The 10,795-nt window shown below is 36.2% G+C and overlaps 4 protein-coding genes across 4 annotated transcripts in view; 1 reads left to right on the top strand and 3 right to left on the bottom strand.

Annotated features, from left to right (window-relative positions):
• LOC129577079 (uncharacterized transmembrane protein DDB_G0289901-like) overlaps positions 1-2,869 on the bottom strand; it is a 4,507-nt gene extending 1,638 nt beyond the window's left edge. The window contains exons 1-5 of the mRNA XM_055463542.1: positions 2,809-2,869; positions 748-2,415; positions 603-692; positions 221-547; positions 4-96 (exon numbers count right to left, since the gene is read on the bottom strand). Coding sequence (XP_055319517.1) covers positions 4-96; positions 221-547; positions 603-692; positions 748-2,415; positions 2,809-2,869 — 2,239 coding nt within the window. The remainder of the gene's footprint in view (positions 1-3; positions 97-220; positions 548-602; positions 693-747; positions 2,416-2,808) is intronic.
• Positions 2,870-5,005: 2,136 nt separating this feature from the next.
• LOC129577577 (39S ribosomal protein L54, mitochondrial) lies at positions 5,006-5,829 on the bottom strand. Its single transcript, XM_055464911.1, has 3 exons — positions 5,576-5,829; positions 5,318-5,469; positions 5,006-5,236 (listed from the first exon to the last, which is right to left on the bottom strand). Exons 1-3 carry the CDS (start codon positions 5,661-5,663, stop codon positions 5,066-5,068), a joined length of 411 nt encoding a protein of 136 aa, XP_055320886.1. The 5' UTR covers positions 5,664-5,829; the 3' UTR covers positions 5,006-5,065.
• Positions 5,830-5,840: 11 nt separating this feature from the next.
• LOC129577576 (uncharacterized) lies at positions 5,841-6,702 on the top strand. The gene is made up of 3 exons (XM_055464910.1): positions 5,841-6,194; positions 6,290-6,412; positions 6,476-6,702. Exons 1-3 carry the CDS (start codon positions 6,038-6,040, stop codon positions 6,619-6,621), a joined length of 426 nt encoding a protein of 141 aa, XP_055320885.1. The 5' UTR covers positions 5,841-6,037; the 3' UTR covers positions 6,622-6,702.
• A 3,104-nt stretch (positions 6,703-9,806) lies between these two features.
• LOC129577574 (60S ribosomal protein L19) overlaps positions 9,807-10,795 on the bottom strand; it is a 1,983-nt gene continuing 994 nt past the window's right edge. The window contains exon 3 of the mRNA XM_055464907.1: positions 9,807-10,423. Coding sequence (XP_055320882.1) covers positions 9,927-10,423 — 497 coding nt within the window. The 3' untranslated portion in view covers positions 9,807-9,926. The remainder of the gene's footprint in view (positions 10,424-10,795) is intronic.

The following is a 10,795-nucleotide window of genomic DNA, read 5'->3' as shown; positions in this document are numbered from 1 at the left end:
CGCCTGAGTGTTGACTTCCTTGGCTACTACCTTGATTATTTCCACCGAGACCAACATTAATTCCTGATCCGATATTCAGTAAACCACCATTAGATCCTATAAAAAAAAATTGTAAATGAATATGAGTTTGAAAATGTAAACACTTGGAATCATTTTCCTATCGATATTCAATATTGAGCGTTGAAAGAAAATAATCATTAAAAATGTTCATATGCACTACCTCCGTTGGTGTTTGGTTTATTTTGATTGCCATTGCCGCTGCTACCTCCAATGCCAACATTGAGTAAGCTTCCAGAATTTTGGCCACCTTGGTTAAGAGATATTAATGAACCGCCGTTTGAGTGTCCATTGTTTTGACCTGATCCACCTAGAGCGAGATTGAGCAAACCATTATTGGAGCCAGAAGACGAAGATCCACTATTTTGAGAAGAATGATGACCATTGGAGTTTCCTTGATTTGATCCCGAATTTTGACCACCTAGGCCTACATTGATCAGACCGTTTGATCCTCCTAAGCCCAAAAGATTTAGTATGTCACCAATCAAATCTGTAATAAAGTTATATCAACACACGTTTTGTTTCAACAAAATTGCCATAATTACCTCCATTGGTGTTTTGATTATTTTGACTGCCTGGTACAATGTTAAGCAAACCATTTGATCCGCCAACATTGACAATCAAACCGCTTGAACCTATGACAAAGATGCCTCATTATATGTTTGCATTCATTTGCATTGATATCATTACCTCCATTTTGATTGCTAGTGCCTTCCGATCCGGAAGAACATCCACTGTTTGATGAGCTTTGATTACTTTGGCTAGATGGTGAACCACTTCCGTGAGCGCCCGAACTCGAAATTATGAATGAAAATTGTCCTTTTGCTGATGATCGGCTACAGTCTACGTTTCTTGGCCAGTTACATTTTTTCAAATCGATGTCGAAAACCAATGGTGATGGGCACTGCAAGCTATTCACACCATTGACTCCGCAATAGTAAAATTTCGAACAATCGGTTGGATGACGGAATGTTTGGCCGCGGAAGCTACACTCGAAACGCCACACAATTTTGTTCTGATCAGAGTTTGAATTTTGACTCGAAGATCCGGCATTCGATACTGGACAATTTACTTGAGATCCAGTGTTTCCAGTTGAGTTTGCGTTGCCTGCAGTTGCAGACGAACCGGACAAAGATTGATTATTTTGGCTGTTACTGCTGCTGCTATTGTTGCTGTTGCTGTTACTATTTATGTTGTTGTTGTTGCTGTTCGAACTTTCTTTCTGTGAAGATCCTTGGTTGGATTGCGATTCGTTGTTGCTAGATGATGAGCTTGATGAATTTCCATTCGAGCTAGTTGAACCATTTGAGCTGCTTGATTTATTCGAAGAGTCGCCATTTGCTCCAGATTCTTTTTGGCCTTGTCCATTTTGCTGGCCATTTGAATTACCCCATTGTGGTGACCATGAAACTGACCATTGATTATTGGCACCAGTGTTTCCGTCATTTTGGATATTTCCTTGGGAGCTCTGCGATCTACTTCGCGTTGACTGAGATCCAGAATAGGAATATCCACTATGTTGGGATGGAGAGCTATTCTGACTGTTCGAGTTTTCGCTGGATCCTGAGCTTCGAGTTTGTTCTCCTTGTGATGATTGCTGGGATTCTTTCTGCGAGTTGCTTGTTTTATTTCCAGTACTATCTTTTTGATCGTAATCACCATAGTGTATACCATTTGTCGAATTATTACTACCACTTTGACTACTTGTTCCATTCTTTTGACTGTTTGACTCTCCCTTTTCACTCGATTGCTGTCCACTCGAAGCGTTTTGTTGCTGGCTATTATTTGAGTTCGAATTCGAACTGGATGATGAGCCGCTGGAACTATGTGATGATTGTGAGCTACTGCTTGAGCTGTTGGATGATTGTGAACTACTGCTACTAGACGAACTCCATGAGCCAGATGAGCTGTTCGACGGGGATTGTTGTACTTGGAAGAATGACTGTGCTTTTTGGACACTGGTCAGTTTGTTCAACGATATAGTTTTAACTGTGTCGGCGTTTTCGGTGTTATTCGAAGACGCATCAACTGAGTGTATTTCAACAGTTGAAAGATTTGTATTGACTCGACTCTTATTTCCGGTACCATTCTCAACGATATTTATTTGAGCATAGATGCCATTCTGCGAATCAATACCGTCTCGATCCAATTCCTTTTCTACTTCCGTACTCGTGCCATTACTAACCAGAATCGGAATAAGTGATGAGTTTTGCGAAGCCGATAACTTTGGATCGTATGCGTTGGTCGTACAATTGGCACCGAAACCAGACTTAACATTAAAGTTACGCTGCAAAAATGATGAAATCGAACATCGAATATTCGAAGGTATTGCTTTTATCAACCAAACAGTTGCAGTACCTGTGAATAAACAACACGATTTAGGAATGTTTGGAAAGGTTCAAATCTGACATTTCTGTGGGAATAACTTCGATTGGATCTCGATTTTTAGACAAAGAACGAGGCGTAAATTCTTGCAGATTTTCATACCATTTTGCTTTCAAGCAGTAGTGCCGAAGGTACGTACTCAAATACACTGTACTTCAGTACTTTTGATTGGTAAATAATCATGGCGGCTCCATATTATTGCAAAAAGCACAAATGGTGCAAATGGTATAAAGCCTTCACACGTTCTTTCAAATTTTAGACAGATTTTTTTTTGTGTGAAAGTATTTCATTTCTTTTTCATTTTTTTTTTCTTGTAAATTTTTCTTTTTTTTCTTTATTACTTTCATATCAGTTAATTTTACTTACCTTCATGAACCTGTGCACTAAGCGCGAACAAAGTGATGAGCAGAGCCCCCGATTTACTCATATTCCAAAAAAAGCAATTCGTTTATTACAAAACGATTGTTTAAAATCAACTGTGACAATCGACGGCGATGGCGGATAATTTTATGTGAAATTCAGTAGGCCACCGTGCAGTCATTCAACCTTAATTCATTTCGTGTGTGTCCTTAAATTCCATATTTTCTAAGACAATACAGACAAAAATAAAACAGAAATTTCTTCTAGAGAATTGTTCTGGTTTCAATCTGGGTGGCACACTGCCCATGCTATTTTCAGCTTTTGTTTGTTTACTCATAATGATGGGTAAATGAATAAAATCTATTGCCAATATTTGACCTTTTTTGCAGAACAAAATCAAAACACCTTTACTCGATCCGCACACCGAGTTCGCCCATATTTGTTTGCCAAGTGTTTTACGTATATAAACAAAAACAAGATTTTTATTTTGATTTTACGACAAATTGTTTTTTATTTGTGCGAATTTATCTAGTTCTTGACATTCTTTTTTCGGTGTATTATTTTTACCTAAAAATGACGACAGTGCTCAATGACAGAGTTCGATGCCGATGCGAACCATTTAAGCCGGTTTCCCTTGTTCCAAATTTGCTTCGAGAATTTTTTCGATATTCCCGCCATTTCGGACTTTCAAAAATGATCAATATAAAATCCGACATGAAATGAAATGCCGTTTTATTGGCAATGTATGGTTTTAGTAGCGGTTTTGCAATTTTTGTGCACCATTGTGACACTAAATCGATTTTAGAATAAACGCTATCACCTCCTTGGATCACTTGATCATAACACTCCTCCGTGATCATCGAATTTGGTATTTGAATTAGTGTTTTTAAAATACGGTCGTGGAATTTGATTTTATCTTTGGTAAGCGAATCAAAATTTTTGGCCAAAATTCTCCAACTTCTCAACACACTGACCTCTTTCTGCCATGAAAAAAAGCCATAATTTATCTTCGGATCGCAATTTTAGCGTTGAAAGCAGATTGATTGATATATCTTGACTTGAAATTATTAGAAGCGGCAATTTTTGCTCCAAAAACACCAAGTATTGAGTTTCGTTGAACTTGAATTAGCTCGGATTCTGTAGTTTGAACAATCCAAGTTGAACAATTGAATAATGATATTAAACTAATGGAATTAACAAAGAAACTTGGAAAATATTTGAGTAAACATTACAATTACCATTAACAGATGTTTTCATCAAAAATAATGCACCAAAATATACCAAATACCACATTTATACGCCCAAATTGATTTCATATTTTATATCCTCCCTCCCTCCCCCCATATCAAATCGAAAAAAATCCTCCTTACCTCCGCTTCAAATATATGTAGCACGATAATATGCCGAAATGTAGAATTGCGCGAAATATTCCAGACTTTGTAGTGGACTTTTTTGTAGCCCCATCGATTATCTATCCAACCATGCATATAGTTTTGAAAGTTTGTACCACACTTTTCTAGTGTAAAAATGTCAAAAAGTACCATTGTTCGTTTTTTTCAATGTTTGGGTCACTCTAATTTTTAACCAGGTGGAGAAGGTCACCCTAATTTTTTGGCTTTGCGAGTTTTTGCCCATAAGAAGTTTATACACCAAGTTTGAGCGAAATCGGAGAGGTCACTTGCAAATTTTGTCCCGCTTGGTGTAGAATCGTCGTTCAATATTCGGAATTTCTTGAATGCGGTTGAACTATTACCAAATGTAATAAATTTACGAACCGAGTCTGTGCAAAAAGTTTCGATTTCTTCAACAAATAAATTTGTAAGTAACTTCAGTATTAACAAGCGAGAATTTGAGTCAGAATATTTTGAAACAAAGTTTTCCACAGATTTAATGCCTTCGAATTTCAATTTTACCATCATGATTCAATTTCGAATATAGAAAATATTCAATCAATATGACAGAAACTAGAAGTATTGCTACGAATAAAATTCCAATTCCAATATTTCGTCACATTTTCGTCTTGGCACAGTTTTGAACAGAGAATTGAACTATTCATGGTTCAGTACAGAATATTCGACGAAATATTGGCATTATCGTAAGATGTCATTTTTTTTTAAATAGTAAAGACTGTTGTCGAAATGTCGACTCACTACAGAAATAACGAAAAACAAACGAAGAAAGCATAAAACTTATAACAGTGTCATTTAAATTTGTCGACCCGATTTATTCTAATTATTCTGTTCATAAATTAAATGCAATCTGATTAATATAAATGCCGTCTCTTAGTTGTTTCTAATCTATTATTTTGACGGCAGGTCATTTTTCGAACACGTCGCCAATATGCCTTCGTGTTTGGATCGAGCTCTTCCAATTTTTTCGGTGGACCAGTATGAATTTCCCACAGCCAGTCAGGGTATTCGGATTCAGGTTTCAGCTGAAATTAAATACATTTATATTTGATGGGATAAGCATACATGAATATTGCAATAGATTCATAAGATCGACACCAACATACCTTAATGTCTTCGCCTTCGGTGTAAATATTACTGCCACACACATAGTTCACCAGTTTGTTTGTATCTTTTTCCGCTGGAAATGTAATCTTGTCAACGATGGGACCCGCTTTGCCAACTTTCGTCTTAGTCGCTGCGGCCGCGGTCTTTTTCGCTGAAAAAAAATCAAAAACAATTATTTTGGAAATCGGTTCAAACAAATTCTATAGAAAAAAAAAGTACTAGGAGTATTCAAAATGATAATCTTTGTGGTTATATACCTGGTTTTGCATAGTTTCGACTCAATAATAAACAGGAAAATCGTTGACCCACTGTTAAAAGTCGACTATTGAACATTTGTACGTTCATAATTCTCCTTATTTACATTTAACTCTGTTTTGAAATAATATTTTCGCGACTTAAGTCACAGAAAAATGGTAAATTTGTGTACGAGCACTGAAATCGTCGAAGAACTGAAAATAAGTACACCGAATTTGAGGTTAAAATCGCTTTTGAAATGTGTCAACAATGTCTAACACATGACAGTAGGAACTAAAGGCATTTAATATTTCATCTTTGCTCTATGTTTGCCATTACCATTCAAGGAATTGGAATGTTATTCAGAGAGAAAATTAACGGTTGAATAGATGCTAATTTGACGGAGTGTCAACAACACATTTGTTGAAAATAATAATAGTTTGTACGACTGTAAATAGCGATAGAATTGAAATTAACCGAACACCATGGGACTGCCACGGATGAAAACATTGGTAAATACCGCAATTGGAATCGCCTTTGCTGGAGTCAGCGGTATTATGTATTTGCAATTGAAACAACTAGATGATATCGCCAATTCGGATTACTTTAAAGAAGCGTTCAAAATATTACGAACTCATCATGGTTTGTGGCAATGTGAATTCTATTGTCTGAACTTGGATTTAAAATTTGGCCGGTAATTGAAAGTTTTTTTTATTCATTTTTCATTTTTAAAACAGGTGCAATCAGTTTGTTAGGTGAGCCGATCAAACAGAAGGGCTTTCGGCTTAGCGATACAAAGAATTTTCTAACATCAGAACAGGCACAGTTTCAAGTGAATGTAGAGGGGCCCAACGACCAAGGTAGCTACAAAAATGTAGATTAATTTGAATGCGGTTTCAAAATATGATGTGTTTCTCCCATAGGAAAAATGCACTTGTGGGCGATACCGAAAGCAAACGACGATACCAACTGGTCAATAACACGAATTGAATTAGAACTCGACAAACACCCGGAAAAAAGGCTTTTGATCAAAGATGGGCCGAAGCCGCAGGAAGCTTCTGCCCAATAGATCTCGTTCACATTGATTAGTTTGTGCATAAAAATTGTCGCAATGCAATAAATTCGATGAATAAATACAAATCATTCGCATTTTCATTTCTAAGTTATGTACTTGCTCTTTCGATAAATGAAATTTTTTACCGCCACTTGTAATATTACGTGAAGTTGATGTGGTTCAAAATGACAAAAGTCACCATTGTGAAACTATGTGGAAATTGAAATGGGTTCATTTTCCATGGACCACTCTATTCAATTGAAACAGTTTGTCTGAGTCTTTATTATTATTGAAGTAAAGGTGTAAACGAATGGACATTTTTGCTTTCGTTTTCGTTCGCTAATAAAATTCAATTTTCGTTTTCGTTTGCGTTCGTCACAGATATGCGAAAATTCGTTTTTCTTCGTTCGCTAAGAATTCATATTTTTCGTTTTCATTTGCAATCTCCAAACGAAATCTCATTTTCGTCCGTTTTCGTTCGGGAAAAAAAAATTTCGTTTTCGTTCGCAATCGCCAAACAATATCCAATTTTCGTTCGTTTTCGTTAACAAACAAACAAATTCGCGAAAATCGGAACGAAAGCTTATCAATTTCCTATTATAAGCCTCCGACTGAGGACTCCTCAGTAAGGAGCTGAAAACCCTTGTTAACACTTAACCCAAATCCACACCCCTGGGTCTGGCCAGACATATTTCGTTTTCAAACGTTAATTTAACATATTTCTAGTTAAGCTAGCGACTTGTGCTCTCGGGAAGCCTCCTAAAATTTTATTGGCTACCGATTTATGAAATAAAACATTATCCTTACAGAACAAAAAAAAGGATGAAAAAAGGATTTACAAAAACTACACCCTATTCCACACTCCTCGGGTCTGGCCAGACCCCAATATATTTTGTATGGAAATAAACATATGGGATATACTGTGTTTTGATAATTCTATGTGGTTTTTTACCTCTCTAAACCGTTATCTCTTATCAGTTTCGCGAAAAAACGCGATTCTTTCTGATGACTTTTCGCGGAACTGATAAGAGATAAGAAGATATTGTCTTTGAAAAAATTGTAGTGCTTGACCTGCTCGATAACTTTACTGAAGACATATATCACTTATCTTTTATCAGTTCCGTTAAAATTGAGCCGGCATGCAACACTTATTCCCATACAAATGCATGTAAATGCATACGGGTCTGGCCAGACCTCAGGGGTGTGGAATGAGGTTTTAGAAAAGGAGTGTGGACTAGGGTTAACACTATGACTGTTCATCATACTTTTTACCTATTTCTGTTCTTGGGGGACTACAGGGCCGCAAGATACTTCATATGAAATCTGGACCGTGATAAGAGATTACAAATTAGTGTCTGAAGCAAAGTTGTAATACTCGAGGTTTGCTATAATTTTGTTGCAACAAATATTGGTTATCTGAGATAAGTTATGTCTTATCAGTTCCGCGAAAATCGCGAAATTTTCCCACTTCGTTTTAGTGAAGCTGATAAGAAGTAAGAGACTGGCCTCTTCGTTTTCACTATTTTATACAAATGCATGGATAATATCCATTGGAGGAATAATGAATCGACTTGAAAATACAATGCTGTAGGCATAATAATTGAACATTTAAAATTACAAATGGACACAAAATCATTTTGATTTTTTCAAATGTTGTTTATTTCATATGATTTTGATTTAGTGTGTGCGTGTTTTGTTCGCGAATAAAAATTGAGAGGACAAAAAATAAAAACGAGAACAAAACAAAAAAGAACAAACACAAAATACATGATAATGTTGAAAGAAACGGTTTTTAAACAAAATTGAATTGATTATCGCTTTTTTAATGCCAAAAAAACGATTGTTTTTCGTTTTTTTCATTGGTTTTTTCGTTAATTTTGTTCGTTTTCGTTTCGCAGAGAAAATTCAATTTTCGTTTTCGTTCGCGTTCGAATAACAATATCAAACTTTTCGTTTGTTTTTGTTCGAGAAATTTTTTTTTCTTTCATTTTCGTTCGTTTTCGTTAAATTCGCAAACGAACGAACGAATTTTCGCGAAAAATCGTTTACATCTTTATATTGAAGGAATATTTTTGACATTTTATTGCTTTCTAGAAAATAAAATCTATTCATATTCATATTCATATTCTTATACTGACATGGGCCAATGTCATTAGCATTGGTAATGAGCTGAATGGTAGTGCCCTTTCTCTGCTGGTCCTGAACATGGGTGTTTCTACCCGTGTCAAAACACCACTCATTATTCTGATTCGCCGAGTATAAAATTCGTCGTTATTCAAAGGATTCTAAACTAAAAATTACTAATTGTTCTGCATAGGGAATGGTATATTTTTGTTTCATCTCACATTATTGCAGGATGCATTGTATCAAGCAACTATTTTCAATCTTGGCACCATTCATCATTTCGTCGGCTAACTGAAGAGTAAAAACAAAAAATCGTTAATTAATTCATTTTTCAACATGATTGCATGTGAATATTCCTTCTCACAATGAAATAAGATGGATGGACAGGCGTGAATTGAGTGCGCAAGTAGATAACAAACAAATATGTCTACTGGCATGAATCGAAAATGAGCCGGAATCCGCGAGATCGATTGGATTTATACATTCAAGACGCGCTTTTATTATAATCAAATTCAGCTACTCTCGATCATGGTAGTACTATCAATTCATCCCAGCCCCATCAATAATGTAGCACGGTATTATGCAATATCTACCACCTTTAGGGAAATATCTATTAAAAACTCATCGAACGATTCAAGTTATCAAACGAAAAGCTAAGAAATTCCAATAATTGACTCGAGATGTTCCAATATAAAATCAAATTTTGCCCCAAATCGTTTCGAATTAGTTCGGGAAATCAATCAGCGGGGCTATCCTTGATTTGTTCCGCTTTTCAAATGCAAAATAGACGGAAAGAAAATGATAAATTAATAAATTTTGTTACAAGAACACAGAAAATTGAGGTTTAGTTCGACGGTGTGTTGATGGTTTAAACGGAATGAATTGAAAGGAACATCGCAGTAAAAGTTTCAAGCGATAAAGATAAGGAATGAAACTTTCTTCATTGCTATGTAATAATAAATGCGATGAACAAATACAAACCATTCGCAATTTCATTTCAATCGATGGGCTTAAAATGAGATTCGCTCAACAATAGAAACAACATCAGTAACAACAAAGAACAAAACCAACGCAAATGATGTTTTCATTTTACGAATGAAATACTTTTTATTTGACGCATTTCATATCGATAAAATTATAAGTTTTTGTTTATTAAATGAATCAATCAATCAATCAATTAATCCGGTGGAGATGAATTAATTTTTGGCAGCGGCAGCTGCAGCCGATTTATCCTCTTCAGCGTGGATTGCTTGGAGCTCTTGTTTTTTGGTGGCAATACGTTCTTCACGTCGTTTACGTGCTTCACGTACCTTTTGACGTCTGGCTTCGGCTTGATCGTTCAACATCTTTGTACGTTGCTTCTCAGCCTTCTTTTTGTGAATGTATTCCATCAAGATACGCTTGTTCTTGAATACATTACCCTTGCACTTCATGTACAAATCGTGGTACAAATGACGATCGATTTTCTTGCTGTCACGGTATTTCTTCAACAGGCGACGCAATACACGTTGACGTTGCATCCACAAGAATTTGGTTGGCATACGTGCATTGGCTGTACCCTTGCGCTTACCGAAACCACAGTGACGACCCTTTCGGCGAGCTTCCGTATTTTTACGCACACGATATCTGGAGTGTACAACAACGGGCTTCTTAATGATGAGACCATCCTTAATCAGCTTGCGAATATTTTGTCCTGTGAAATGAAACAAATGTTTGTGTATAGATGAGGAATTTCACAATATTGTCATGTGATGGTGCAATAGCGCACCGATATATATGTATAAATCTATGTGTATATTGAATGTCGCTAGAATAACTTGTATGGTCGACATGGAAATTGAACTTATCCACACAAGAAATCATCAGAGAATTCACATTGGAATCCCATCGCATTGCTCTAGCAAGGTAACAAATTGAACTATTCTAGGCATAGCGTTCTTACACGATAAATGGAATAGCACAGAGTGCCCTTGCAAAAACACATGTAAATTGTTATTCGTCAAGTCGTTGTGATGCCGGTGTGTGTGTGTGTGTGTGTGTGTGTGTGTGTGTGTGTGTGTGTGTG

Source organism: Sitodiplosis mosellana, unplaced genomic scaffold (assembly GCF_009176505.1).
Source record: "Sitodiplosis mosellana isolate CC-2019 unplaced genomic scaffold, AAFC_SMos_1.0 Smas_scaffold_6197, whole genome shotgun sequence".
NCBI lineage: Eukaryota > Metazoa > Arthropoda > Insecta > Diptera > Cecidomyiidae > Sitodiplosis > Sitodiplosis mosellana.
This window is presented reverse-complemented; position numbering and strand designations above follow the sequence as displayed.

Coding starts and splice junctions, on each gene's coding strand:
- LOC129577576 (XM_055464910.1), top strand. CDS start 6,038: ATGGGACTGCCACGGATGAAAACATTGGTAAATACCGCAATTGGAATC. Junction 6,195..6,289: donor AATATTACGAACTCATCATG/GTTTGTGGCAAT, acceptor TTTTTAAAACAG/GTGCAATCAGTTTGTTAGGT. Junction 6,413..6,475: donor AGAGGGGCCCAACGACCAAG/GTAGCTACAAAA, acceptor TTTCTCCCATAG/GAAAAATGCACTTGTGGGCG.
- LOC129577577 (XM_055464911.1), bottom strand. CDS start 5,663: ATGAACGTACAAATGTTCAATAGTCGACTTTTAACAGTGGGTCAACGA. Junction 5,470..5,575: donor TCGAAACTATGCAAAACCAG/GTATATAACCAC, acceptor ATTTTTTTTCAG/CGAAAAAGACCGCGGCCGCA. Junction 5,237..5,317: donor CCGAAGGCGAAGACATTAAG/GTATGTTGGTGT, acceptor ATTTAATTTCAG/CTGAAACCTGAATCCGAATA.